Raw genomic sequence first — 27654 nt, 5'->3', positions numbered from 1 at the left:
TTAGTTTGCACTGATTTATGTATTGTTGAGTTTGTATGTGTTGTATCAATTATACATACGTTCTAGATTATATTATATAAGTTTGTGTATAAATATGCACATACATACATATATACATACGTATATTCTCTTTGTTTGACTAAAATTCTTTAATTATCGGCGTTAGTGTTTCTTAATTGTCAATATGTTTCGTTATCTAAATCAGATAAGCCTGAAGGATTTTTAATTGTTTTATTTTATTTATTTGTTTCTTCTTTTTCTGAATTTTTTGATTTAATTATGTCACATAAATATGAGCAAAAATTTGTAAGGCTTTGATCATAATTTTAAAATTATTAATTAATTCTACAAAATCTATATCGTTCCTCTCAAAGTAATTCCCCTTGGCCCCAAAACAGTTGTGCCAACACTTTTTCCAATCCTCGAAACAGTGGTGTTAAAGTCAATTTCCTGAACAGGCCTGCAATATGCGTAGCGATTCAAGTTTAATGGCTTCAAATGACACATAACCCTAAAATAGTATTCCTTGTTGACCGTTTGGCCGGTCGGAAGAAATTCGAAAGAAAAATCGAAGAAAACTGTCAACATAACCTTGATTCTTGAGCTGCTTTGACGGTTTTTTCATCTTCGGCTCGCCTTTGTCACGGTATTCAGTCGATTGATCGACTGTTTCCGGGTCGTAAGCATAGATCAATGACCCATCACCACTAAGTAGTGATTTTAGAACCAATCGTGCTTTCACTCGCGACAAGCAATTATCATCGAAGACATTTTCCAAACGTTTCAAGACCCGAATTCAAAATTTAACGAAACTTTTTAGTTAGAGTTACAGCAGTGTGTTTTCAAAACGCGAAAATTGCCGTTATTTTTGGAACATGTTTTCTGAGATATTACGTCTGGTTTCTTAATATCATCCAAAATCAAATGATCCGTTCTAGCTTCTTTTAACAAAATATTTTTGAACATTTGGTCATAAAAATACATGTGGTCGATTTGAATATTACATAATTAAAAAACTTGACGAGACTATGGTTTATCCGTCCAGGCTTTTCATACTTTACAGGTTACTTTTTTATTCTCTCTAATCCCTAATGTTTTAATTGGTCAAATTATTCGAACATTTTTGACAATGCGGTTATCAGAGTGGTGATTGATTCGATTGTGACATTTTTGATGGTATACGTACTCAGAACCTTTTGACATACGACCGCTATTTATGTTTAACAATAAATTTCCGTTTTAATGAATGAGCAATAATTAATTTTAATTAATATAACATTTTGTATTATGTGAAATTGTAACATAAAACATTTCGTTTGGCTTTTTGACATTGAAAACGCCAAACGCCAAACGCCAACCATGGAATTCAATATGTTTTTACTTGCGTTTCACACGAAAATGCAACGATGCGCGACAATTTCGCGTGCCCACTCATACGAGTGCAAGTGCCGAGTGCTAAGTGACGCACTGCGGCAGTAAATACAAATACAATAAGCTCGCGCTTGGTGACAAACACAAATGACTTCCTGTGATTTGTACATGTGTGACTTATTGTGGCTTCAAAAAAGTGTTTTTTTTTTTTTGTTTTAAGATATTGCGCTCTAGCGTAAATACAACGCTGTTCGCTTGGTTGGTGTAAATTTGATACGGTTTTTAGTCACCGCAAATATAGATACGCTTTATTGAATTTTGTTCGCCTTATTTGCACAGTAATAAATTCTTACTTTATTTGCTTGCTCTTTTATTTATTTTATTACTTTTATACCATGAACAGGGTTTATTAAGTTGACCACGAGGTTCGTAACATACAGAAAAAAACGTCAGGTACTTTAAATGCATATCGTACACTTTTTGGGATATCGATCCGAAATTTTGCACACATCCTTTTCTCCCCAAAAAGCTGTTAATTTGTCGGAAACGTCAATATTGGACCACTGCAGCATATAGCTGTCATACAAACTGAACAATTGGAATCAAGTACTTGTATGGAAAATTTTTTCATTTGTAGAGATATCTCCACGAAATTTGGCAAGGAATGTTCTTTAAGGCAAGGCCACATTATCTGAAATTATTTTCCAAATCGGTCCACTGTACCACATAGCTGCTATACAAACTGAACGATCAAAGTCAAGTTCTTGTATGAAAATCTTTTTTATTTGAGAAGATATGTTCAAGAAATTTGGTACGAATTATTCTCAAAGGCAGCAATACAATCTCCAATCAAAATTTTTCAAATCGGATCACTATAGCTTGTAGTTGCCATACAAACTGAACGATCAAAATCAAGCTTTTGTATGAAAAACTTTTTTGTTTTGAAAGATATATTTACGAAATTTGGCAGGGATTATTTTTGAAGGGAACGCTAATATATCTGAAGAATTTTTCCAGATCGGACCGCCATAGCATATGGCTGCCATACAAACTGAACGAACAAAATCAAGCTCTTGTATGAAAAACTTTTTTGTTTTGAAAGATGTATTTACGAAATTTGGTATAAATTATTCTCAAATGCAGTAATACAATCTCCAAAAGAATTTTTTCAAATCCGATCACTATAGCATATAGCTGCCGTACAAACTGAACAATCAAAATCAAGCTCTTGTATGAAAAACTTTTTTATTTGAAAGGATATTTTCACAAAATTTGGCAGGGATTATTTTTGAAGAGAACGCTAGTATATCTGAAGAAATTTTCCAGGTCGGACCACCATAGCATATAGCTGCCATACAAACTGAACGATCAAAATCAAGCTCTTGTATGAAAAACTTTTTTGTTTGAAAGGATATTTTCACAAAATTTGGCAGGGATTATTTTTTAAAGGAACGCGAATATATCTGAAGAAATTTTCCATGTCGGACCACTATAGCATATGGCTGTCATACAAACTGAACGACCAAAATCAAGTTCTTGTATGAAAAACTTTTTTATTTGAAAGGATATTTTTGCTACGGATTATTCTTGTAAGAAAACTTGAGCCTGTCAAAGGTATTACAACCGAAATTAATTTTTTTTTTTTTACTTGTGACGCGCAGTGTCTGCGCCATATTTTTTGCACTTTTCGCTTTACTCGCAATTCACTGGCTTTTATTTGCTTATGTCTCATCCGGGACTTTATCAATTTTTTTAATAAATTTTTATTAACACTTTTTATCTCTGGCCCACAAGCTTGCCATTTTGCATTTGACTCGCATACCAGTTATCATACATAGCTATCTACATATATATATTTGTAATATTAAGTGCTTTTCGCCCTTAAATTTCGCCATACTCGCTGTTGCACACGACTTTCAAAGTGCATTACTGCAAATATTCGATTTCACATATGTATATGTACTCGTACATATGTATAAGTATATACATACATATATTATACTTCAAGCACACGCGCTTGTTCTACAAACTTTTTTGTTGCACTATTTTGCTGACATTTGCAATAACCTCCGCTTTATGACGCGCGATCGCGTTCTTTCATTTATTGCATTAGCAACAAAATTTAATATTTGTTTATTCGCCACAAAAAACTGCACGCTCGACCACCGTGGCATAGCCGTAGACGGAGATTTCTGGTGTTTGTCTTATGTGGCGTGGCGTCTCGCGCGCTTCATTGATCCCATGCGACGTTTACCGCACGCGTTTACTACGTAAGCGAAGTCGCGGTTTCGGTTTCGATTTCAATGCGAAGTTTTCTGTTTGCCGCAGCAGTTTTGTGTCGTTGTAGACGTCACAGCGGGACCAACAACTATTAGTAAAAAAAATTTATTATTAAGAAAAAATAAAAATAAAAAAGAAATTTATTATTAAGAAAAAATAAAAAATTAATAAAAAAATATACTTTTTGTAACTGTAATTATATTTAATTTTACTTTTGACTCATCATTTATTTATTTTTTTCTCTACTTGCAGGTAAGCATTGTTACGGAATTACTACTAATGATATTTTGATGAAATTTAGCAAAACTGAAGGTAAATTTTAAGTAAGGAAACCCCTATGCCTGAATGTTATTATTTTTTTTTAAATAATAGTCGAAATGAAACGAGCTGCTCTATTCCAAAATATGTTTAAAAACTTTAAAGAAACTTTCATACCAAGCCACCTGACGTTATAAACTTTAAGTTTCTGAATGATAATTTAATTATATCCATACTTTGTATTGTTAGACCTAACATTCGAAACAAACGTCTCTAAATTTCACAGCTGTCAGACAATTGTTTTCTGAAATGCAGCATTTTCAGTGGCGTGATTAGTTTTTGGAACAAAAAATAAGTAAATGAAAGACTATTTCGTCTTTTAATGTAACGCTAACATTGTCAAAATTTTTTTTTTTAATTTTTAAAGAACTATGAACCGATGATTCCACCGGCCCACCAACCACACCAAACCGTTTTTTTTTTATTTCTGAATGACATGCCAGCTTTGAAATCCCTGCAGGTTGCTCTACAGCCCAAATGCGGCAATTTTGCTTATTTACATACCCATTGAGCCAGAATGGGCGTCATCGCTGAACAAAAATTGGCTCTAAAACGCTGGATCTTCGTGGATCTCTTCAAAAGCCGATAGAGCAAGCAATAAAGCGGATTCAGTTCTTGCACAAGCTATATTTTGCACAATGTCAATTTAAGATCTCGATGTAAAATGAGCCAAGACGTTCCATACGTCAGCCTGAGTTACTGTGGATGGCGACGAATCGACTCTCCACGGTCTTCGTGTACAACAGTTGCTATATTTTCTTCACTGCGTACTGGACGCGGTCTAACTATTCGGTCGAATATTATGCAATAATGAATGCTGGGTCTCAAGACGAGTGATGGTTGCGAATTTCTGAATAATCCCTCAGTTTCCTTCACTCTCCAAATCTTGCTGATTTAATTGTCTGCGTTTATTAGGCCAACCAGGTTTTCTACGGCCGTGCGTTATCGTTGCCATCGCACACATTTTTATACTCTCGCAATAATGTTATTATTATTATAGTTTGGTTCACATAACGGTTGTTTGTAAGTCCTAAAACTAAAAGAGTCAGATATAGGGTTATATATACCAAAGTGATCAGGGTGACGAGTAGAGTTGACACCCGTATGTCTGTCTGTCCGTCCGTCCGTCCGTGCAAGCTGTAACTTGAGTAAAAATTGAGATATCATGATGAAACTTGGTACACGTATTTCTTGGCTCCATAAGAAGGTTAATCGAAGATGGGCAAAATCGCCCCACTGCCACGACCACAAAACGGCGAAAACCGAAAACCTAGTGTCATAACTAAGCCATAAATAAAGACATTAAAGTGAAATTTGGAACAAAGGATCGCATTAGGGAGGGGCATATTCGGCCGTAATTTTTTTGGAAAAGTAGGCGTGGCCCCGCCACCTACTAAGTTTTTTGTACATATCTCGGAAAGTAGTATAGCTATGTCAACCAAACTCTATAGAGTCGTTTCCTTCAGGCATTTCCATATACAGTTCAAAAATGGAAGAAATCGGATAATAACCACGCCCACCTCCCAAAGGTTATGTTGAAAATCACTAAAAGTGCGTGAACCGGCTAACAAAAAACGTCAGAAACACTAAATTTTACGGAAGAAATGGCAGAAAGAAGCTGCACCCAGGCTTTTTTTAAAAATTGAAAATGGACGTGGCGTCGCCCACTTATGGACCAAAAACCATATCTCAGGAACTACTAATCTAATTAATTTTACAGCAAAATAAAAAAGTATGTAAATGACGGATAATGAAATCTCGATTATCACTTTATCATGCGAGAGTATAAAATGTTCGGTAACACCCGGACTTAGCCCTTCCTTACTTGTTTTCAATGTGGTTTCAACATCGTCTTTTGTCGCGTCGTAGTATAGGCATGACGGCTCTTCGACTTTTCCCATTCTGTGGAGGCACCTTTTGAAGTATCCATGTTCGGATAACAGCTGGGTTGTGTAAAAGTCTACTTCTTCAAATTTACTGCTTGTCCATGGGTTTGGGTCTTTAATTAGTCTAGCCGTCCATTTGCCGCGACTCTCATTCTCCCTGCTTCGTTGTGATGTTGTTATTGTGTCTTTAATTATTTCTTCTATTGCGTTCTTATCGGTTATTTTCTTTCGCTTCCACAACATTTTCTTTTGTATGCTGGAAGGTCGATTGCGGCATTACCGCTTATAACTAATATTGCATTGCCTGACTGTTCGGTAGTCTGATGCAACTCTGAGAGCTGCGCTGTGATCCCACTACCTTACGGGGGTTTTCCTTTTTAAGCACATTTGCCTAGATCCCAGCTCCATATAATAGGACGCTGATTGTCAACATTCGAAATTTTCTATTTCTTCGCTAAAACCCCCTATGTTAGCCATTAGTCTGCTAAGTTGGGATGTGAGTTTCGCTGTCTTTCAGACGTGCTGGATTTGTATCCAGAAGATTAGTTTGGGGTCCAGTCTTACGCCGAGGTAGTTTACTGAGGTTTTCGAGGGGTTTGTGCTTATTTGTTAGCAGCAGTAGCTCTGTTTTTCGTGGCGAGTTGGAGGTTGTGTGAGCCGAGTCACGCTTGCGTCCTTATCACGACCTGATTCAGCTTTTTTTGCTCTTCTTCTGTGTCTTGTGCCTTAATTACTGCTACAATGTCGTCCGCGTTGCCAATTAAGTACGATTCGTCTAGCATTTCGAGTTTTAGTATAGCGTTGTAGCTTGTAGAACACAAGTATGGGCCTAGAATGGATCCTTGCGTGAGCACGATCCGTCGTGATCAGTCTCTAGTTAGCCCAAGTGCAAGTTCAAAAAATATTAAAAAAGTGAACTCCACGTGCAATCTCTTCATGTATTCTCGTACCATCGGCAATCAAGATCAAAACAGTAAAAATAATTTATTAAGCCAAATATTACAAATACACACATTTATTATTGCCCTTGGTTCTTTAGTTTCAAGTTCATTCATTGTTTACTATTGTTGTTTGTCTAACTTAAATTAGTGATTTAATAACTTCCTTTAATAAAAATATTTTCCACAACTTTCAGGGTTGCCATCAATTCGGGTGACACCCAGTAAACCTTGTAACCCCAAATTACACAGATTGAATAGATAAGAAATTATATAATAAACTTTACAACTAACTGCATAATGCAGCGGTAATTGTTTACATTAGCGGTATTTGATAAGAATCTAACTGTAAATTTGTATGGGAATGCGTTCAATGCAGGCATCAGCGCTGTGACGCCGTAACGCCGTGACGTCGTGACGTTAATAAAAGTTCTTGGAAAATGCAACACTGCCAAACAAATTATTGCGCTCAAATAAAAACGAAAGACTGAAGCAATGGAAGTTCTAAATTTAAAGAAAAATTCTATATGTGTGTGTTTGTGGTTGCTTATTATTGTGTTGACTCCCACAAATTGCGGTGACAAGTAAATATATGAAGCTGCTCTGGTCGTCGCCGGCGTCGCTCATGCATGGCAAATAAATGCTTTGGTTAAAAATAAAATAAATTGCCATACATGCACACACACATATACATATGTATGTATATGGCTGTACAAGTTATATGTAAATAATTATGTGTGTGTCAGCATAACCAAGCAGGCGCCCATTATATATGTATGTATGGTTGTATGTTTAAATGTGTATGCTCTTTATGCATTGCAATTTTCTTATTTAATTAATTTGCCATTGACATGCAATATACAAATTTATCTGACAACTAAATGACAAACCGTTACATAGCGAAATTATCGTTCGTATACGGCAAATATTATCCAAAGCCACTTGCTTGCAAGCAAAAATGTCATTTCGTACTCGAAGTAGCGCCAAGTAAGCTCGTAATCTTACATGTTATAGGATTATAAGCAGCAAATCTAGTTTCTTCATCGTTAAAACGTTTATTATTAAAGCGTTTATTGCATAAGCAATATTCACAATTTGTAACGGGTGATTTTTTTGAGGTTAGGATTTTCATGCATTAGTATTTGACAGATCACGTGGGATTTCAGACATGGTGTCAAAGAGAAAGATGCTCAGTATGCTTTGACATTTCATCATGAATAGACTTACTAACGAGCAACGCTTGCAAATCATTGAATTTTATTACCAAAATCAGTGTTCGGTTCGAAATGTGTTTCGCGCTTTGTTATCGACAAATTTTGTTCAGCGATGAGGCTCATTTCTGGTTGAATGGCTACGTAAATAAGCAAAATTGCCGCATTTGGGGTGAAGAGCAACCAGAAGCCGTTCAAGAACTGCCCATGCATCCCGAAAAATGCACTGTTTGGTGTGGTTTGTACGCTGGTGGAATCATTGGACCGTATTTTTTCAAAGATGCTGTTGGACGCAACGTTACGGTGAATGGCGATCGCTATCGTTCGATGCTAACAAACTTTTTGTTGCCAAAAATGGAAGAACTGAACTTGGTTGACATGTGGTTTCAACAAGATGGCGCTACATGCCACACAGCTCGCGATTCTATGGCCATTTTGAGGGAAAACTTCGGACAACAATTCATCTCAAGAAATGGACCCGTAAGTTGGCCACCAAGATCATGCGATTTAACGCCTTTAGACTATTTTTTGTGGGGCTACGTCAAGTCTAAAGTCTGCAGAAATAAGCCAGCAACTATTCCAGCTTTGGAAGACAACATTTCCGAAGAAATTCGGGCTATTCCGGCCGAAATGCTCGAAAAAGTTGCCCAAAATTGGACTTTCCGAATGGACCACCTAAGACGCAGCCGCGGTCAACATTTAAATGAAATTATCTTCAAAAAGTAAATGTCATGAACCAATCTAACGTTTTAAATAAAGAACCGATTTGCAAATTTTATGCGTTTTTTTTTTTTTAAAAGTTATCAAGCTCTTAAAAAATCACCCTTTACAACTTCATTTTATTACAATCCAATCGTGGTTACCTAATTGATATTGGATGAAAGTTAAAGAGCTCCAGAAGAAGCCAACAGTTTGAGAAATTTTATTTACCAGGCTTACCAGGCGAGGGGGATTAACAGTTTCCTGATTTCCTAACTGAAGAACTATCTATTTATTTGGTCGAACCTAATGGAAGCGAACCCTAGTTCGACCCTCTAAGGCTTCCTTACCGGTAAATTGCTCGTAATATAAATGCTTATATATTAACTAGCAATGTCAATCTGATTTTATTAAATTTTTATAGCACAAAAAATTACATTAAAATTTATTACTTGCAAGGACAGTGCTTTTAAGTATCCTCAACCAAACATCCTTCGCCGGCAACAGCACATCCCACTTAATTTTCACTTACTTCCTGTAACAGTGTGGCTCAACACTGCACCGCTTCCGTTGGTCTTTTGCAATTTAAAAATCAATAAATTATTTTAGTTTTTTTGCTTCGACACTTTCTCATTTTATAGTAGTTTCCCACTGACGTAGCGAATAATTTCCGAGAATTCGCCGTCTACGATTACAATCAATATCGCAGTTTTGTGGCAGTTTGCGTGTCGTCTTTCGTATTTGAAAATACCATGCTGTTGTTTTTGTAGCGTGTGCAAGTAAATGACGCCATTTAGTACTCAAGGACAACAAACCCAATGACAACAGCATTTTTGGTAGTCGCTTTTTGGCAGTCGGTTTGATTTTTTTTAATTCCGTACCGGCTTTTTCCTGTTTTCAAACAAGCTTTTACTTTTAAAGCTTGAAATGTTGTTTTGTACTTCAATCAAAGTGACGCGTCCGCTCTGTAGGCGGCAGTATAGTTGTTGTTTTCCCTACCTAGTATATTACCTGTTTTTGTAACTTACATTTTATTCCAAAAATGTCTGAGTTGCTACTCTCTTTTGGCTACGGAAATTTTTAAAGCCAGCAACATAGCGAAGTAGAGTTATCAAAAATTGTATTTGGAGGCTATATATTGTACAAATCCTCGAGGATTGTTTTCTTGTGGCGATGAGATGGCTTAGTAAGTACAATGGTATTGAGAGCGATGCCGGTGGTAGCGCTATTGCAAGAGCTTTATTGGCATAGACTCCGCTTACATGGTTATAGCCGAGTTTACAGCAACGCCCACTCGTTCTTCATTTTCGCTGTTTGACGCCAATTGGAGATTCCTAGTGTGGACAGGTTTTTCTCCACCTGGTCTTTCCAACGAAGTGGATGTCTTCCTCTTCCTCTGTTTCCTCCAGCGGGTACTGCGTCGGATACGTTGTGGGTTAAGGGAAGAAATGAACGGATCTTGTCCATTTATGTAAAAAAGGATCCATAATTTTGGTTGGGTGTTACTTTTTTCGATATACTTATTTGAGTAAAGGAAAGTTATGAATCGATTTTGTAAATATTGAGAGTATGAGGGTTAAAGGAAGGTACGGATCGATCTTGTATAGTTGTATATAAGAAAGGATTCACAAATTTTCACTTTCCTTCAAAACCCTTTTCGAAAGTAAACTGAGTCGCTAATGTTCCTATAATATAATGCATATAACCGGTATATGAACCTTTAGTCAAGACATGAACCCATTTCTCCTAATTTTGGTAGGAAAAGAGCCATATAGGCAATTTAAAGTTACATTGCTAACGATTTAAACGTGATAAAGGTTAATCGGCATAACGGTAGTCACTATCTTCGGTATATGAGAGTTAAGGGAAGACCTGATCCATTTTTTTTTCAGAAAGTTACATTAGACAAGTGTACCGAATTTCTCAAGCCTTGACTGTACTAGTATTTTTCTGTAGTCACGCAAGGTCACAACATTTTTGGGAAAAAGCAGCACTTTCACTGCACAACAACAAACATATTTTTTAAGCACTTTTACTGTTATGCGGGCAGTTTCTTAAACACCGGTGCAAACACGTTTTTGTGGCCAAAAATTCGTTTTTAATTTGTTCAAACAAAAGCAAACACGCACACACATTTATAAATACATACATACATAATCGTACACTAATACACACACAAACACACGGGTAAATGCAAATTTCCGTGCTTGCATTTTTTTTCGTCCTTTGTCTGCTTGCCTTTGCAGCCCATATGCTTGTTTGTATGTATGTATTTAATGTAGTTGTTTCCGTTTTGTTGTTGCCTCGTGTTTGTTCGCTGTTTGCTGCGTGTTTTTCTTTGTTTTAATTTTTTTTGTGAATTTTTTTCTTCGCTTTGCAGTTCAAGTTCGAGTTGAATAAACCTCATCCACACATTTTAGGTGCTCGCACACAAGCACATACATACACATATACATAAACTTACACTCATGCATGGTAGAACAGGAGCGGCCAGAGGTACATGTGTGTATTTGTTAGTTGTAATTCGCAAATTTAATTACATACACACTCTCTGCTTTCCGTTCGTCTGCTGCGAATCGCTCTCTTTGCTTCTCATTAATTAAATGAGTATTTGCTGCACTCTATGTCTACAAAGAGCAATGGTTGCCAAACTGATTTTAAGTTTCTATAAAAGCTGTTTGAACTATCAAAGGGTGTTTCAATAAAATCACGAGAGAGATTTGTAAACTCAAAAAGAACGAGAACAATTATCTTGACTCTCGGCGCGTAACTCGTAAATATCTTGTGGGTACTAGGTCATATAGGATTAGAAGGAAACGAAAAGGCAAACGAGTTGGCCCGCTCGGCGTCAGCGAGAAACAAATTTCATTTAAGTTGGACTGGACATTTCATTCCTACAATGTTTGTTTAAAAAAAAACTGCAAAAGGGAACTTAATAACATTATAGGGACTTCTCAGGGTACACATCCTTAAGATCTCACTTTCAAAGGCAGGATGATTAGAAGTTGAGACATAATATTTTTGCGAATGCCAGCCTTCATCCTAAGCCTTAGGGTACCCGTGCTGTGGGCTGAATATGAATAGTTAGCGCGCGGAAATCGATTATCTGATATCGAAGTGTCTCCTGCGACATCTGGGCGGATATGGATGTAATAAATACCTTCTCAACGCATACCGGCTCTACGGATGAGTGGCCAACCTTTTCAGCATGGCTCGTGGGGCCAAACAATAACAACAGCTGACACTTTAAATACTAACGCTTTGACTACAGGAACAACGGCCTAGCTTTTAGCCGACTGATATATGATATCTCCCAAGGCTCGCAAAGCTACAACTTAAAAGATATTGTGCGTAAAATTAGGTTTATAATCAAGTTAAAGATTGATTACTTACCACTCCGGAGTATAATAGGCCTAAAGATGGCCTCCCCCATGTTCCCAATTAATGGCTTTGCCTGGTTGTAATAGTTCACAATACAACACGATCTTGTGATCGACAGAGAAATACCTTGGCATCATGAATATTCGACTCTGCCGTTGATTTAGCTGGTTGGCCAGGTTTATTTTTTAAAGTTGTCATCACCAATCCGCTACAAAAACGACTTATTTCTTTGGTATTGAAATAGCATTTCTGACATTCAAAATCAGCTTAAAAGGTCTCTTGGTTTCAATTCATATGGCAACCGACTTCCTTGCTTCTGAATGTATCCGGCTGCATTTAAACTTTGCTGCTAGTATCCCCTAAATATTATAGAACTCTTTTTGTGTTTGGCAACAATCTTCATCGAATAATCCTCCCAGTTCCTCATCATGAAATTTTTTTGTTCGTACAGGACGCTCTTCGTCTTTGAAGATAAAATTATTACTTTTGCAGTTCACTCCACCAACTTAATGCTGCTTAATATTAAACTTCTCCGCGAAACAACAATTTTACTGGCACAAATTTCGACATTTTTGTGTGAAGAAAAATATCGCTCTTTTCGCTTCAATATACTGAAAAGGACGCAGAAAGACAGTAGCTTTCCAAGGCGTGTTCGGAATACTGAAACAAACGATAATAATCAAGGTCTGGAATCCGGAATGGAGACTTCACTTTAACTTTCAGAAAATTTCGAGGATATTGTCATTTTTTTTTTATTTTCAGGGGATATCATGTTCATCTCTCATAACACGTTTTGGCTTTATCACATTTATTTTTTTCTGAAATTTGATGAATACTGTAGTAACTGTCTCGAATCCTTATATTAATTTCATGTCAGATAACTTAGAATTCGTTGCATACTATTAGGCTTACGGACTTCCATATTTCGTATTTATATTGGAAGAATACACAAACTGATTTAAGCAAAAACAAATCTTTCATAGAATTATGTGTCAGTGAATTGGCTCGAAAAAAAGTAGTCTTCTGAAAAATAAAAGAATGATGGATTCCTGATAAGTACGAGTGTCGCTATCTCAATAAGATGCAAAACTAAAAAAAAAAAAATCGTTGAATGGCGGCTACTCAAAAATATAGGGAAATTTTTTCGCACATTTTTTAACGTGGCCAAATTTTTTAAAAATAAAAATTTTAATTTTTTTTGCATCATTCTTCAAAACTGAAAAAAAAAATCATAAATCAGTCACTACTCAATATTTTTTCACAAATTTTTTAACTTCATTGAATTTTGTAATAACATAAAATTTAATTTTTTGTTGCTTCATGTGACTAAAGAATATGAAAATTCAAAAAAAAAAAAGAAATTGTCTGCAAAACTGGAAAAAATACCATAAAATAGCGGCTACTCAAAAATATCGGGAACATTTTTAACTTGGTCACATTCTTTTAAATATAATTTTTTTCTGTTGCTTCTTGTATTTGAAGCATATGGAATAATGAAAAAAGAAATCAAATTTCTAGACTAGAATAATACCCCCTTAACACTTATTAATAATTTGTATAATAATAAAATTTGTATCTAGTATCATAATAAATATAGTGTTAATCATTGCTGCTATACCCTGTAGTGGAGACTTTTCCAGTTCCTTGAAATACTTTACTCACGTAGTGAACATTTTTCGCAATCGAAACTCTCGTGCTCGTGCTCACATTTCTGCGCTCTCACATCTACTGCTCTCATACAATTTACGGGTGTGTCCGCCTGTTTTTAGTGTTGTTGTTGCAATTAAACCGGTTAATAGCTGCGAAAATGCTAAAAGCATACACGCAGACTAACTGAGAGCGCCACCCAACACCCAAAGAGGTGCGCGCCTAAGCTCACACGAAGTGCTCACGCATACTCTGCCGAAATATTTGTGGCTGTTTGCATGCGTGTGTGTGTGAAATACATGTACGCCACCAACGCGACAATCCAACGCTATAACACAAAGCATTTACGCTCTCATTTCTCGCGTAGTAGTCGCCAAGCTTTGCTAAAACGCTAGGCAGCAACGAGTAGCGAACGTCACTGGCCGCATCAGTCGACATCAAATGATGAAACTGTGCTCATCTCGCAGCAACTCCACTCTGTTGAATGTTGTGATCGATCAACGACTTAGAATTGACACCTGTCGATATCTAATGGAAATTCAGTCGCGTCGTCTAGCGGGAGAATAGAACAAAATTCTTACACAAAAAAGGTTGCATAATTTACCACACAGAAATCAAGAGATAAAGTTTAATTAATAGCAATCAAACCGAAAACGCCAAGAACAAAGCGCCGCCATTGTGAAACGCCGGAAGTGGGCAGCAAACGCACGCGGGCATTGGCCTGAAAGTAAACGAGGCATTCAGCTAACTTGTAACAAGTGCACGGAGAAGCAACAAGAAAAACGAAAAAAAAAATTAACAAAAATTGTATATTACTGTATTTTTTGTGCATACAAGTGTTTGTGGAAATTTCAAATTTAAATTTGCTTAAAAAATTTGCCAAAAAATTTAAAAATTTAAAGTTAAAAAAATTGTATTTGTATTTGTAGTTGTGTTTGTCAATTGACGTCAGCGTTCACCTCGCCGAAAATTGAATTAAAAATTTAAACGCTTCGCATACAACAAATAGCGAGCACAAAACAATCGTGAAAAATAACAAAAATAAAGGCAAAAGCGTTAAACAAGTAAAAGTGGAAGCTAAAGCAAACGAAAAAATATAGAATTTTAAAATTCGATACAAATCGGCTATTTGTGGCACACGGGCATCCGGTGGAAATCGCAGAAATAAAAAAAAAAAAAAATGGTTTGCACAAAAAAATAAAATAAATAACAACACAGAAAAAACAAAAATAATATAAAAAAAATAACTCTACGAAAAAATTTAAAAATTGTTATTTATACATATATATACATATGTATGTACATATATGTATATATTTTTATACTATATAAACACCTAGGTAAATAAAAATTGCGTAAATCAACGCAAAATAATTTGAAAACGAAAGTGTCATTGAAAAGTTTTTGATATCTACTCAAAATTACACCGAAGGTAATTACGAAAATAAGCATATAAACGCACCTACACACAAATTGCAAATACTATCAATATGAATATTTAAAAAAAAAAACGAAATGCATTTCAACGCAAATTTTAATTAGGAAATCCAAAAATATTAACTCAATTAGTGGAAATTTTTATCACACAATAATATTTAAGTAAATAAATAAATACTAAAGTGAAAGTTTAAGTGTAAAAAATAAATATAAACAAGTTGCTATGTTTATATTTATTTTGTTTGTACTTACAGTACTGTGCAGATAAAAGTTACCACTACCTACATATTTCAAACAAGAAATAAATACTCATGACAGTAAATAATTTTTGTTTCAAAAGAATTTTTATTGAATCTTTAAACTATAACTTATTTCATAAATATGTTAGGTAGTTAAAATAAAAATGTATATCGTGAATATTTCCAATTTAAGGAAACTACCCGGATTTTCCATGGGGGCGTATGATGAACAAAAAATAATAACTGAGCGGTTTGACATAAAATTTAATTGTATTTAAAAAAAAAATATTGTGTTTATTATGAAATTGGGAATATTCAATACATTAGTATTTAGTATGTCCTCCTCGGGCCTTTATAACAGCTGCAATTCTGTCTGGCATGGAACTTACTAGTTTTTGGCAGTAGTCAATCGTTATTTGCGTATTCCAAGCTTCAGTTATTGCAGTTTTCAGTTCCAATTTGTTTTTTGGGTTCCTTTTAACTACGTGTCTCTTCAGAGCCGCCCAACAGTTTTCAATAGGGTTTAAATCGGGGCTGTTTCCAGGCCATATTAGTGTTTTTATGCCAGTTCGGTCCAGATATTCCTTTACCTTAAAGAAAATAATGAATTAATTGCTTTTAATTTTACTGGTTTTTTAAATTAATTAATTATTGATAACAAAAATTTTAAAACTCACAATTTTCGCTCTATGGCATGGTGCAGAATCGTCCTGGAATATCGGATCAACAATTACTGGAAACAGCGCATCGATTGATGGCTCCAAAAACTCTTTTATTATTGTAATGTAGCCCTGAGCATTCAACGTACCGTTGATGAAGGCCAATTCGCTACAACCGAAGTAGGAAATGCCACCCCATACCATAAAACTAGGTGGGAATTTGCACCTTGTTATAACTGTCTCAGGATTCAAATCTTCATGTTTCCTTCTACGAACGTATACGACGCCATCCGATTGGTTTAAGTTTATTTTGGATTCGTCCGTAAAAATCACTCTCTTCCAATCATTTATAGACCAGTTTTGATGTTGTTTGGCGAAATTCAGCCGAGCAACACGCATTTTTGTGCTCAGAACTGGTTTTTTTCTTGGCCGTCGTGCTCGTAATCCTGCAGCTACTAATCTTCTTCGTACTGTAGAAGCACTAATAGTGACTCCATAACGTTCCCTCATCTCGGAACTCAATTCTGCTGAAGACGAAAATCGAGATCGTATGCACAAATTTTTTAAATTTCGATCCATCCTGTCAGTGGTCTTTTTGTTTTTCAATCCAGTTCCAGGAGTCCTTTTTGTTGTTTTTGTTGCATCAAATTTTTTATACAACTTAAGGATAGAGACGTGACTGCATCCAATTCGTTTTGAAATCTCCCTCGCAGAATAATTTTCCTTCCTTAACGTTAAAATTGCACTTTTTTCATCAGAAGTTAATTGTTTCATATTTGCACATTTATTACTCAACCGCACTTGAATTTGATTTGACGCGAAGTTTGAGGAAAAAACGGTACCAAACTTGACAAAGCCTACTATGCACAGTTACAAAAAATGGTTGCCATCCAAAAATAAGCGAAAAATAGTTTAAATATTCAAAAAAATACATCGCAATACCTTTATTTTGTACTTTTGTATGGTGGTAACTTTTATTTGCACAGTACTGTATATTATAATTTATGATCATATATTCTAATTGTTTTTTTTTGAAAATTTTTTAATATAATTTTTGTTATTATTTTTTATTAACTTTTTTAATTTTTTTACAAAGTTTTTTTTTTAATTTTTTTAGATATTTTTTAAATTTTCTTTTAATTTTTTTAATTTTTTTTTTAAATATTTCTTTTTTTAATGTTTTTTTAAATATTTTTTTTTAAATATTTTTATTTAATTTTTTTAGATATATTTTTTATTTTTTTTTTTTTAGATATATTTTTTATTTTTTTTTTTATAATTTATATATGTTTTTGTTATTTTTTTTTTAATTTTATTTTAATTTTTTATTTTTTTTTTCATTTCCATTATTATTCTGTTCTTATAAACAAGTCGCTATGATAATATTTATTTTGTTCGTACTTATATTATAATTTATGATCATATATTTTAATATTTTTTTTTTGAAAATTTTTTAATATAAGTTTGGTTATTTTTTATTCACTTTTTTAATTTTTTTTTTTTAATTTAAAAAATTTATTTTTTTTTAATTTTATATGTACATATATATTTTTTAAATTTTTTTTTAATGTTTCTTTAAATTTTTTTAATTAGCTTTTTTAATTTTTTTTTAATATATTTTTTTAAATATTTTTTTTTTTTAAATATTTTTTTTTTTTAAATATTTTTTTTTAATTTTTTTTTAATTTTTTTTAGTTTTATTTTTATAATTTATATATTTCTTATTATTTTTCTTTTTAATTTTATTTTATTTTTTTTTTAATTTTTTTTTTCAAAAATTTTTTTACTCCTTTTTGTTTAACTATATAATTTTTTCATTATTAATTTTGATTATTAGTTCCATTATTATTTTTTTTCTTATTAGCAAATGTATACAATTTTTTTGGATATTACATTTACAAAACAATAGTTCATATTAATGTTTTGGTACTTCTTATGCTATAATTAATATTACATTTAATTTTTTTTTTTTGATATTTTCATAACGTAATTTATGGTTAATTTTTCGCAATATTTTTACTTTTTCTATTTTTTCTTTTAATTTTTTGTTTTAATTTTTTTTTTTTTTATTTTTTTTTTATTTTTTCTTATTACATTTTTTTTTAATTCTTTTAATTATTTTTGTTCATGTAAAGTCTGATGGCTTGACTCGATGGCCCAACTTGCCTGGCAGCTTTATGGTATAGTTGTCCGATATTGGCGGTTCTAATCAATAAGAAATTTCTTGTGGAGAGGAAGACGTGTGCCAAATTTCAGATTGATATCTCAACAACTGAGAGACGAGTGCATAGTGACAAACGGACGGAGTTAAATCAACTCTACTCCTCACGTTGATCATTTGTATGCATTTAAATGCTTTACACGTTGATATTCTCTTATAAAAGATTCTGTAGGGCAAATTCATTTATGCCATTTAAATTTACACAAAGAGGTGTATTGTTAAAAAAAAAGGAACTGCAAAATGGTATATGAACTATATACAGTACTTCCATAACTTTCTCGATACTCTATTGCTGTTACCAACAACCCCAGCACAAAAAAAATAAAGCTATATATAGCACTCGAGTCGAAATCGCATCGCAAATGCGACTATCGTTATCTCTGCACTTCACATTACTGCGCTAATAATGGTACTTAATGTCTCAATGTTATCTATAAGTGCTTTAACTTTGTCAAATTCCACCGCAATGCGTTAAAATTAAAATAGATTTGGTATACTGTTCAACCTTATAATAATTTTGCATTTATAATGGATAATTTACTGGAACTTTCCAATATTTTAATTTCTGTTCCAAATCGCTAAAATAATCTACATAGATTCAACTTAGAAAACATTCGATTTCAAATAAAAAAAAATTAAAATGAAATTTATATACTATTTTGGTTGAAAATTTGACGAAAAACTCATGAAGAATCATTGCATTATGCGACGGCGCAAAAACCAAGTGTGGTCGGCCGATAATTTCGGCGGGTACCGAGTTCACCAAATAAAGACTTACTGCAAGGTTTTTTTCTCTCGAAAATATCTCGTCCGGGAAAAAATCATAACACTACTGATAGTTTGTCCGGTGGAGAGTAACGCTGCGCGATTCGAAGGCAGCCATTGCCATACCTCAGAGCCTCAGAGAGTACTGGATCGAACAAACTGGTTTAAATAGAAGTGATCGACTGTCTACCAGTATCAGACTAGTAGCTCGGTTTTTGAGATATCGATCTGCAATTTTGCACACGTCCATTTTTCCTCAAGAAACTGCTCATTTATCGGAATCACCGATATCGGGCCACTATATCGTATAGCTGCCATACAAACTGAACAATCAAACACAAATCCTTGTATGAAAAACTTTTTTATCTGACAAGATATCTTCACAAAATTTGACAGGAGTTAATATACAAGGCAGCGTTACAATCTGTGAACGTATTGATCAGATCGGACCACTATAGCATATAGCTGTCATACAAACTGATGAATCAGACTCAAGTTCTAGTATGAAAAACTTTTTTATTTGATGAAATATCTTCACGGAATTTTGCGTGGATTATTATCCAAGGCAGCATTATAATCTCCAATCATATAGTTCAGATCGGACCACTATAGCATATAGCTGTCATACAAACTAAACGATCGCAATTAAGTTTCTGTATGAAAAAATTCTTCATTTGACAAGATATCTTCACGAAATTTGGCGTGGATTAGTATCCAAGGCAGCATTAGAATTTCCAAACATACTGTTCAGATAGATTACTATAGCATACAGCTATAACTTTATTATATATATATATTATATTATTTGTAGTCTTTTATGCCTTACAAAATTTATCTTTGAAGGGTGTTATAGCTTTGGTTTCATTTTATTTTTTTGTATAAAGCATTTTGGTGATAATTTTTACTAAGCTTTGCTTTTATTATTATAATAAATATAATTGTGAAGATTTACATACAAATTTCTCAAAAATGTTGCTTTCTGCCCCAATTTACGCTTTCGGTTTTTGTTGAAAATTTTATATTCACTAATTGACGGCAAAAGTTCCAATTGAATTGAAGAAAATTTAAATAATGGATATAAAATATAATATACATACACATATATATAAGTATATGTAGATATGTAGTAAACGCACAAAAGCTAACAAAAAAATAAATTTCTAACTCAAAACTTTTCATATATTTGTTCTTGCAACAACATATCAGCAAAAGACAAATAAAAGTACATACATTTGTACAAGCATATGCGTGGCGGCCGTCTGTCTGTCCGTCCGTCTCCCTGTCTGTCTGTATAGCTAGTGAGTGGAGCGACAGTCTCCTTGGATTTTATACAATATATTTTCTTCTGTCATGTGTGCTTATCTCGTTGCTTTCTAGATGATGTGAGCTTGCCAGCCACCATCAATTATTGAGCTGCTCTATCAATCCATCAGCTGCAATTGAGCAAAACAATGTCAATTGAATGTATTTAATAGCTTTGCAATGTGCTTTTCTTTTGTTCAATTTGCTTCGCTTTTTTTGTAATTCGATAAATATTTATCGCTTGAATTTTTCCGTTGTGCAGCCAGACGTCGTCTTCACTGGCAAATGCCAACGAACTCATCTCTGCTAAGAGCCATGTAAATAACATTGAACTTGGGAGCATAATTGTTTCCCTTTTGTTTTTTGCTCTCTGCTTATATACAAATACGCTATGTCAGACTGTCGTAAGCCATTAGTAAATACCTGTTTAGCAAAATTTGTTTTTTTATTTTTTTATTCATACACCCAAATGCTTATTGTCTTATTTGTGCGGTGTTTTTCTATAAGTTAATTTTGTTTTTTGTTCAATTTTTTTGTTTTTTGCTTGGTGTGGCCGAGTGATTCAATATAACGTGACTTGAATTGGCTTTTGTCTCGCAGTTAGCTGTTTTTGACCTTCAAACGCGTTGTTTTGTTGTTCTTAAAACTAATTTGATAATTATTCGAACTTTTTTTTATTGTCGAAGGAAATGCTGTTAGGGGGTGTAAAGGTTCTATATTATAAAAACATACATAAAAACTATATTTCCTTCGATAAATTTAGTGTAGATTTAATTAAATTACCTTCGGTAAAAAAAATTTTTGGTATGAGTTTTTGAGTATTATCATTTTTTTCTTTCGATATTCGACTTTTCATCGTCTTTGGTGACATAATTACATATTGTTACATAATTTAAGTTCATTGTCCACCAGTTTTCGTTTCACTCGAAACATTTTTTAAAGGCTGCAATTTCAGATCTGAAAACTCATTAACTCGTTCGAACTACCTGTTGGCCCTCGGCGTTCGTACAACAAACCTTAATGTATTGAATACCACGCTTATCACTGAACTCTTGAAATTGTTTAGAAGTGAATACTGTAACCCAATCGGACGTTATTTTGCGTGGTTGCCCAAAAACTGCCTTCATGTCTTAAGAGGTCTGTGGGGTATGTGAGGTGTCCTGATTACGAATCTTTCAAGTACAGCTATTTCTCTTTGCCAAAAATGTTTTCCATCTAGAAGAATACCTCTCTATCTAGTTAGAATACCTCCCTAAAAAAATTACTCAACAAATAACGTTATATTAAAACCACTGTTACAAAAAGAAAAAAATGTTGCCTACATTTAGGACAATATTATCAAAGTCGCACACCTATGCCTGATCTTAACTGGTAGATAAAAATACTTAGAGCTAATATTAATATCTATAGTACCATTATTATTTCTTTAATTGATTTTTAAAGTCTACTTTAAGAATATATTACATATATCTTTAGCCATACGTTTAGTGAATGCTCAGTAGTTTACCTTAGGGTTGTAGAGACTACTGTTGAACTGGAATTTTTTTAACGAAATTTTATCTGAAAGTTATTGTATGAAAATTACTTTTAAAAAATATTTTGGCATGAAATTGTTCAAATCGGATTACCATAACATATAGACATCATACAAACGAACCAATCAAAACCAAGTCCTTGTATGGACTTCTTCTTTATTCGACAAGATTACTTTACGAAATTTGGTATAAGTTATTGTTCAATGTTGATGTGTAATCTCTGAGTCATCCTCAGGAAATTTGGCATGAATTATTGTCCAAGAGAAGAGTGGAATGTCCCAAGAAAGTTTTCAGCATATCCAGCGCTTGTATGGAAAACTTTTTTATTTGGTGAGATATCCTCACAAAATTTGGCATGTGTTATTGTCCAAGGAAGCTCTACAATCTTCAAAAGGAATTGTTCTGATCAAGTCTATATATCATATAGCTGCCATACAAACTGATCAATAATTTCGTTATTTTGGTCTGTATTTTTTTACTACCCAACAAAAGTTGTGATTTTCCTAAAAAATTTGGTCTGTGGAATATAAATTCTAGTCTAATAAATTGTGTGTAATAAAATAAAATGCACAATATTTAAAAGGATTTTTATTGGTATTATGATACAACGTAAAATGTTTATATTCAATATCTTATTTTCGGTTCATTGTACTGCACTCATTAATATTACATGGCCATTACAATTCCGCGAATTCCAGTTGATTTCGCATTCAACCTGTTTATTTGCCATTTCATTTCCACTTATTGCATATATTTATATATTTATGGTTGCTTAAGTTGTTTGATTGACGTGTACCTTATGTTTATATGTACTTACTTAGGATTTACTAGTAAATCGACGTAATTAATGCCAAGTCATGCCGAGGAAAAACAATTCGCTTTGAGTGCTTTTTGTATTTATTAATTTTTTTTTTTTGAAAATAATTGAAATTCATACTTGAAATCCATTTTTGTTATTTAAATTGAAATAGCATTCGCAATAAAATTTTAAAAAATTTACATTTCTGATTGTTGATTTTTGTTAAAACAACTTATTTCACATTAGCAGGTTTTGCCTTTAATTACAATAATTTAACTTTTATGGCGGAAATTCGGGATTTAAATTTTTTTTTTATATATTTTTTTAATGTTTTTAATTTTTTTTTTAAATAATTAGTTATATTTAATTAAACATAATTAGCTAATTCCGACTTAGCATTTTTATATAATCACAACTTGATAATAAAATTTATTTAAATAGTTAATTAACTAAATTTTTTACTTAATTATATTTAATTAATTATAATAAATTTAAGTAATTATTAAAAAAAAATTAAAAACATTAAAAAAAATATATAAAAAAAATTTTAAATCGCTAATTTCCGCCGTAAAAGTTAAATTATATTTAATTAATTACAATAAATTTAATTAATTAATTAAAAAAAAAAATTAAAACATTAAAAAAGAACATATAAAAAAAAATTTAAATCCCTAATTTCCGCCGTAAAAGTTAAATTATATTTAATTAATTATAATAAATTGAATTAATTAACTAATTAAATTAATTTTATTATCAAGTTGTGATTGTATAAAAATGCTAAGTCGACTTAAGTTGTTTTAGTAAATTAACACAGAATTGTGACTGCAAAGTAAGCAGAAAAATAATTTTCATTTTCCAATCGCCAGCAGCAACACAAGAACGTAGAGTATAGTGTAAAAAAATAAGTTAAAAAAAAAATACTAAATTTAGTGGGAGAGAAGCTAAAGAAGACTGAAAGAAAAAGTTATAAATAAAAATTAAAAAATATCAAAACAAAAACAAAAAAATAGAAAAGTGCTTGTAGTATTTATGCAAGTCTAAGAGCGAGAAAAGTGAAAAACTTTGTTCGTACGTTTTTTATTGGCAAAAGTAAAAGCAAATAAAAAAAATAATAAAATACATAATATATTTTCGTATATAATATATTATTGATTGGCAAGCGAGTATTAGCAGACTTGTTAGACAGCCAGCAGCAATTGCGTTTTGCACTGTGAATTATTATTATATCGTGAAGAATTGAAAGAAAAAATTATAAAAATTAAAAAAAATTAAAGAAATTATTTTAAAAAATTCGAAAAAAAAATTTATTTTTTAAATTCAAAAAAATATAAAAGAAAGTTTAAAAACATTTAAAAACATATAAAAAAATTAAAAAAAAAGAAAAATTAAGAAAAAATATAAAGAAAAGTGTAATATAACAACAAAGAAAAACAATTTTAAGCAAAATATATTTTTGAAAGAATTTTGAACAACTCGCTGCATAGCACGTGCAAACGTACGTCAACGCCCATTGATATATATCCACTTGCACCACACCTCATCCACTGGCATCTCACTCGCACATGTAACGCATATTTGTGTGATACTTGCAACATTTCACATTCACAGTTAACAAATATTAATATATCAACAAAGTAATACATATATATTTTTGGAAATATTTACTATGTGGTATGTACAAAATGCTTCTTACACATTGTTACTGTAAATATTTGCAGAAGAGCTCCCTTTCATTATAACTATAGCCATATAGAGTGTAGCAAAAACAACTAAAATTATTAAATTTTGAAATTATGTATTTTATATTGTGTATTATTTGCTTATAAATATATATAATGATATTTCTAACTAACTTAACTGGTTTCTTGATCAAATCCTCAACGTCTATGTATTTTTGTCAAGGTGTCGCCACTTTTATGGACAATTTTCTGTATAAAGTCTATCCTTATAATAGCATAATTTCAAAACTGCCCATATACGTTTTTTTCATACATTTTAAAGACATCAGTCTTGTAACAGATACATCTCAAAACTTTCGATTTATGTTCTTTCTTATGCAATTTCACTGAGAACTCTCGTACACTCGCACCTTTAATATGCTATATCTATCTCACTGTTCTTCTGTATATAAGAAAACTGGTCCCTCAGTTTTCGGCATATCTATCTGAAATTTTGTACACGTCCGTTTCCGTTTCTCCACAAGAAACTGCTTATTTGTCGAAACCGCCGATATCGGATCGCTAGCTCATATTTATGTCATACAAACTGATCGATCACACTCAAGTCCTCGTATGGAAAGCTTATTTATTTGACATGATATCTTCACGAAATTTGGCGTGGATTATTATCCAAGGCAGCACTACAATCTGCGAAGGAATTGTTCAGATCGAACCAATATAGCATATAGCTCCCATATAAACTGATGGATCAAACACAAGTCCTTTTATGGAGAACTTGTTTATTTGACTATATATCTTTATGAAGTTTAGCATAGATGACTGTCTAAGATAATGCTGTAATCTCTGAAGAAATTCTTCAGATCGAACCACTATCACATATAGCTGCCGTACAAAGTTATCGATGGAAATTAAGTTCTTTTATGGAAACCTTTTTTATTTGACAAGACAGTTTCACAAATTTGCTTCGAAGAAACTGCTACAGTCTATGAAAATATAGTTCAAATCGGCGTACTATAGCATGTAGCTTTTACGATCTGTACAATCAATATCAAGTGAAAAATTTTCATACCTACATATCAGGACATACTTTTTCCTTCTAAAGTAATCTCGTCGGCTATTTTTGTTTTGGAAAAATTGTAAATACCTGACGATTTCTAAAATATTAAAAGTTAAATTTGACGTAGTTTCCACAACAATAGTTTCTGTTGCTAGCTTCTCAGCCACTCTTAAACCAAAAATTATTTTTATAAATAGTTCGAACATCATTACCAGACACACGCAGCTACTCTGGTTACTATTTAACCATTCTCTTTCATATGTTTCATATATGGTTTAATAATTCCAAATTTTAATTATTTCCGTTGAAATTCCTTGAACTACATTTTTTTAGAATTTACTTCCATTAAATAATAATCAAGAAATCTAGCGCCTTTCCACTCCAGCATTGTTATGCTGAATCATTATAAAAACGTGGCTGCTCTTCTCTAATAACAACAATGCTGAGGTCTACAGGAAAATGTGAAAGAAGAGAGCGAAGCGTTGAGGAAGGATTGAAAAATGTACAATTGGCTAGACAGCCAATAAGTAATTTGATGCGAAACACGCGCAAAGTTGGTTTTGCTGAGTCTTTTGTAGAAGTTTTCATGTTGATAAAGTGTCTGATAAAGTATGTAACTATGTATAAAGACATACATATCTACGTATACGATTGTAGTGATATGTATGTTTTAGTTTGGAGTTAGAGTTTGAAAAAGTATTACTTGTTGTTAGAGAGTTACCTATATTGAAAAGAAGACAGTACGATCTACAACATCCTCAGCATCGCAATGAGAAAAACGTTTCGATTCCTGAAGAAGCCACAGTTTTATTATTATTTCAGAATTCCTAGTTCATTCCAATATTAAAGTGCATAATTATCGTTTAAGAATCGCCTACAGAAATAGATTTTATTTTTGAGAGATCGATCATTTGATCTTATATGACTCAGACTGAGGAATGAAGGTGTCTCTTCACGTAGTTTAATACAAATCTTTGTTATCGTCTTTTATAAAGGTCAATGCAAGCATGTCAACATTCCAATTGTTCATAACCTGCGTATGTGTCTCATCTGATATTATGTTCGGTGCCTTCAGATAATTTAATATTTTTTGATTTCGATGCATTTTTCGGTCGTTATTATCTAGGTAGTTGCGACATTTTCGGCGTCATAATTATAATAACTAATTTCATCACCTTTCATTCCATTCATAGGGGGTGCTTTTCTATGTGGCGGGTCCCAAACCCAGCACACAACCCTGTGGAGGGATGTTTCGCCTTCAAATAGATTTTTTTTGGCTACCTGGAGGTTACTTGGGCTAAAACCGGAAGTTGTGAGCTGTTTGAGCCATATGTTAAAATAATTGTGTCTGGCCACATCCTAGTGTTTCGTCACCAGTAGTGAGGCGTATGATAATTCTAGAGTCCTCAGCTACTATATCCATTATCCCTATTTATCGTATCAGTGCTGGAAACGTACCAAAAGACCTCAAAGAAAAATGAGTTCTACTCGAAGTCGCTTACATAAGAATTGTTGAGATCATATGCTATCTCACTGGTGCCTGCATGAAAACTTTCGAGTAATGTTTCTTTGACGTTTTATCGTCATGGACAGAGATGATTATCGTCATGGACAGAGATGATTGACGCATCCCTTGAGACAAGTTTTTGATAACTCACAAATACTTTGTGCCACTCAAATATATACTTGTGTGCGCGAGGAAGTAGATCCCCCAAAACACTTTGAAATAGTTTCAATGATTCTGTAGCCTTTACTTCATTGGAAACACCAAATTTTAACCGTTAGAAAAGTGATCAGATGCAATCTTTGACTTGTTGTATATCACCTCATGCAGTCTCATTAAACATGCCCAGCTTTTTCCTTTACTCTGCGCATTCCAGCAGTATAATCTCTGTTTCCATCGCAAAGCCGCTGTACTGCCAATTTACCGTCGATAAAATGTATTAAGACCTATTACAACTAGTCCTAAGTAGTATATGGAAAACCTGTTAAAATATCTTAACCTTTTCAGTTTATAACTCTCCATAGAACACCTCACTAGGCGAAACCTAGCCACTTGTACTTACTGTCTTAATATACCTGTGCTTTTATTTTCCATGAAAAAATATGCAATTGTGTTATTTCTTTATTTTTATTTTCTATTTTTTCTTTCTTTCTATTTTTTGTTTTTTTTCTTTTCCTGGCTTATTTTCGCTGTTCACGTGGCTTCACTGAAAATAACTAATGAAAT

At 33.0% G+C, this 27654-nt stretch overlaps 1 protein-coding gene across 5 annotated transcripts in view; it reads left to right on the top strand.

The window, feature by feature from the left end:
- The first annotated feature begins 13671 nt into the window (after positions 1 to 13671).
- LOC109579266 (uncharacterized) overlaps positions 13672 to 27654 on the top strand; it is a 34202-nt gene continuing 20219 nt past the window's right edge. The window contains exons 1-2 of one of the 5 annotated variants that reach the window (XR_007422270.1): positions 13672 to 14321; positions 24149 to 24359. Coding sequence is in view for 1 of the 5 variants with exons in the window: in XM_049452117.1 (XP_049308074.1) it covers positions 14173 to 14298 (126 nt within the window). In the remaining 4 variants the exon portion in view is untranslated. Of the gene's footprint in view, positions 14322 to 14660; positions 15164 to 24148; positions 24360 to 27654 lie in introns of those variants that run through there. The other 4 variants (XM_049452117.1, XR_007422269.1, XR_007422266.1 and 1 more) reach the window with 4 other exon arrangements.

Source organism: Bactrocera dorsalis, chromosome 1 (genome assembly GCF_023373825.1).
Source record: "Bactrocera dorsalis isolate Fly_Bdor chromosome 1, ASM2337382v1, whole genome shotgun sequence".
Lineage (NCBI taxonomy): Eukaryota > Metazoa > Arthropoda > Insecta > Diptera > Tephritidae > Bactrocera > Bactrocera dorsalis.
This window is presented reverse-complemented; position numbering and strand designations above follow the sequence as displayed.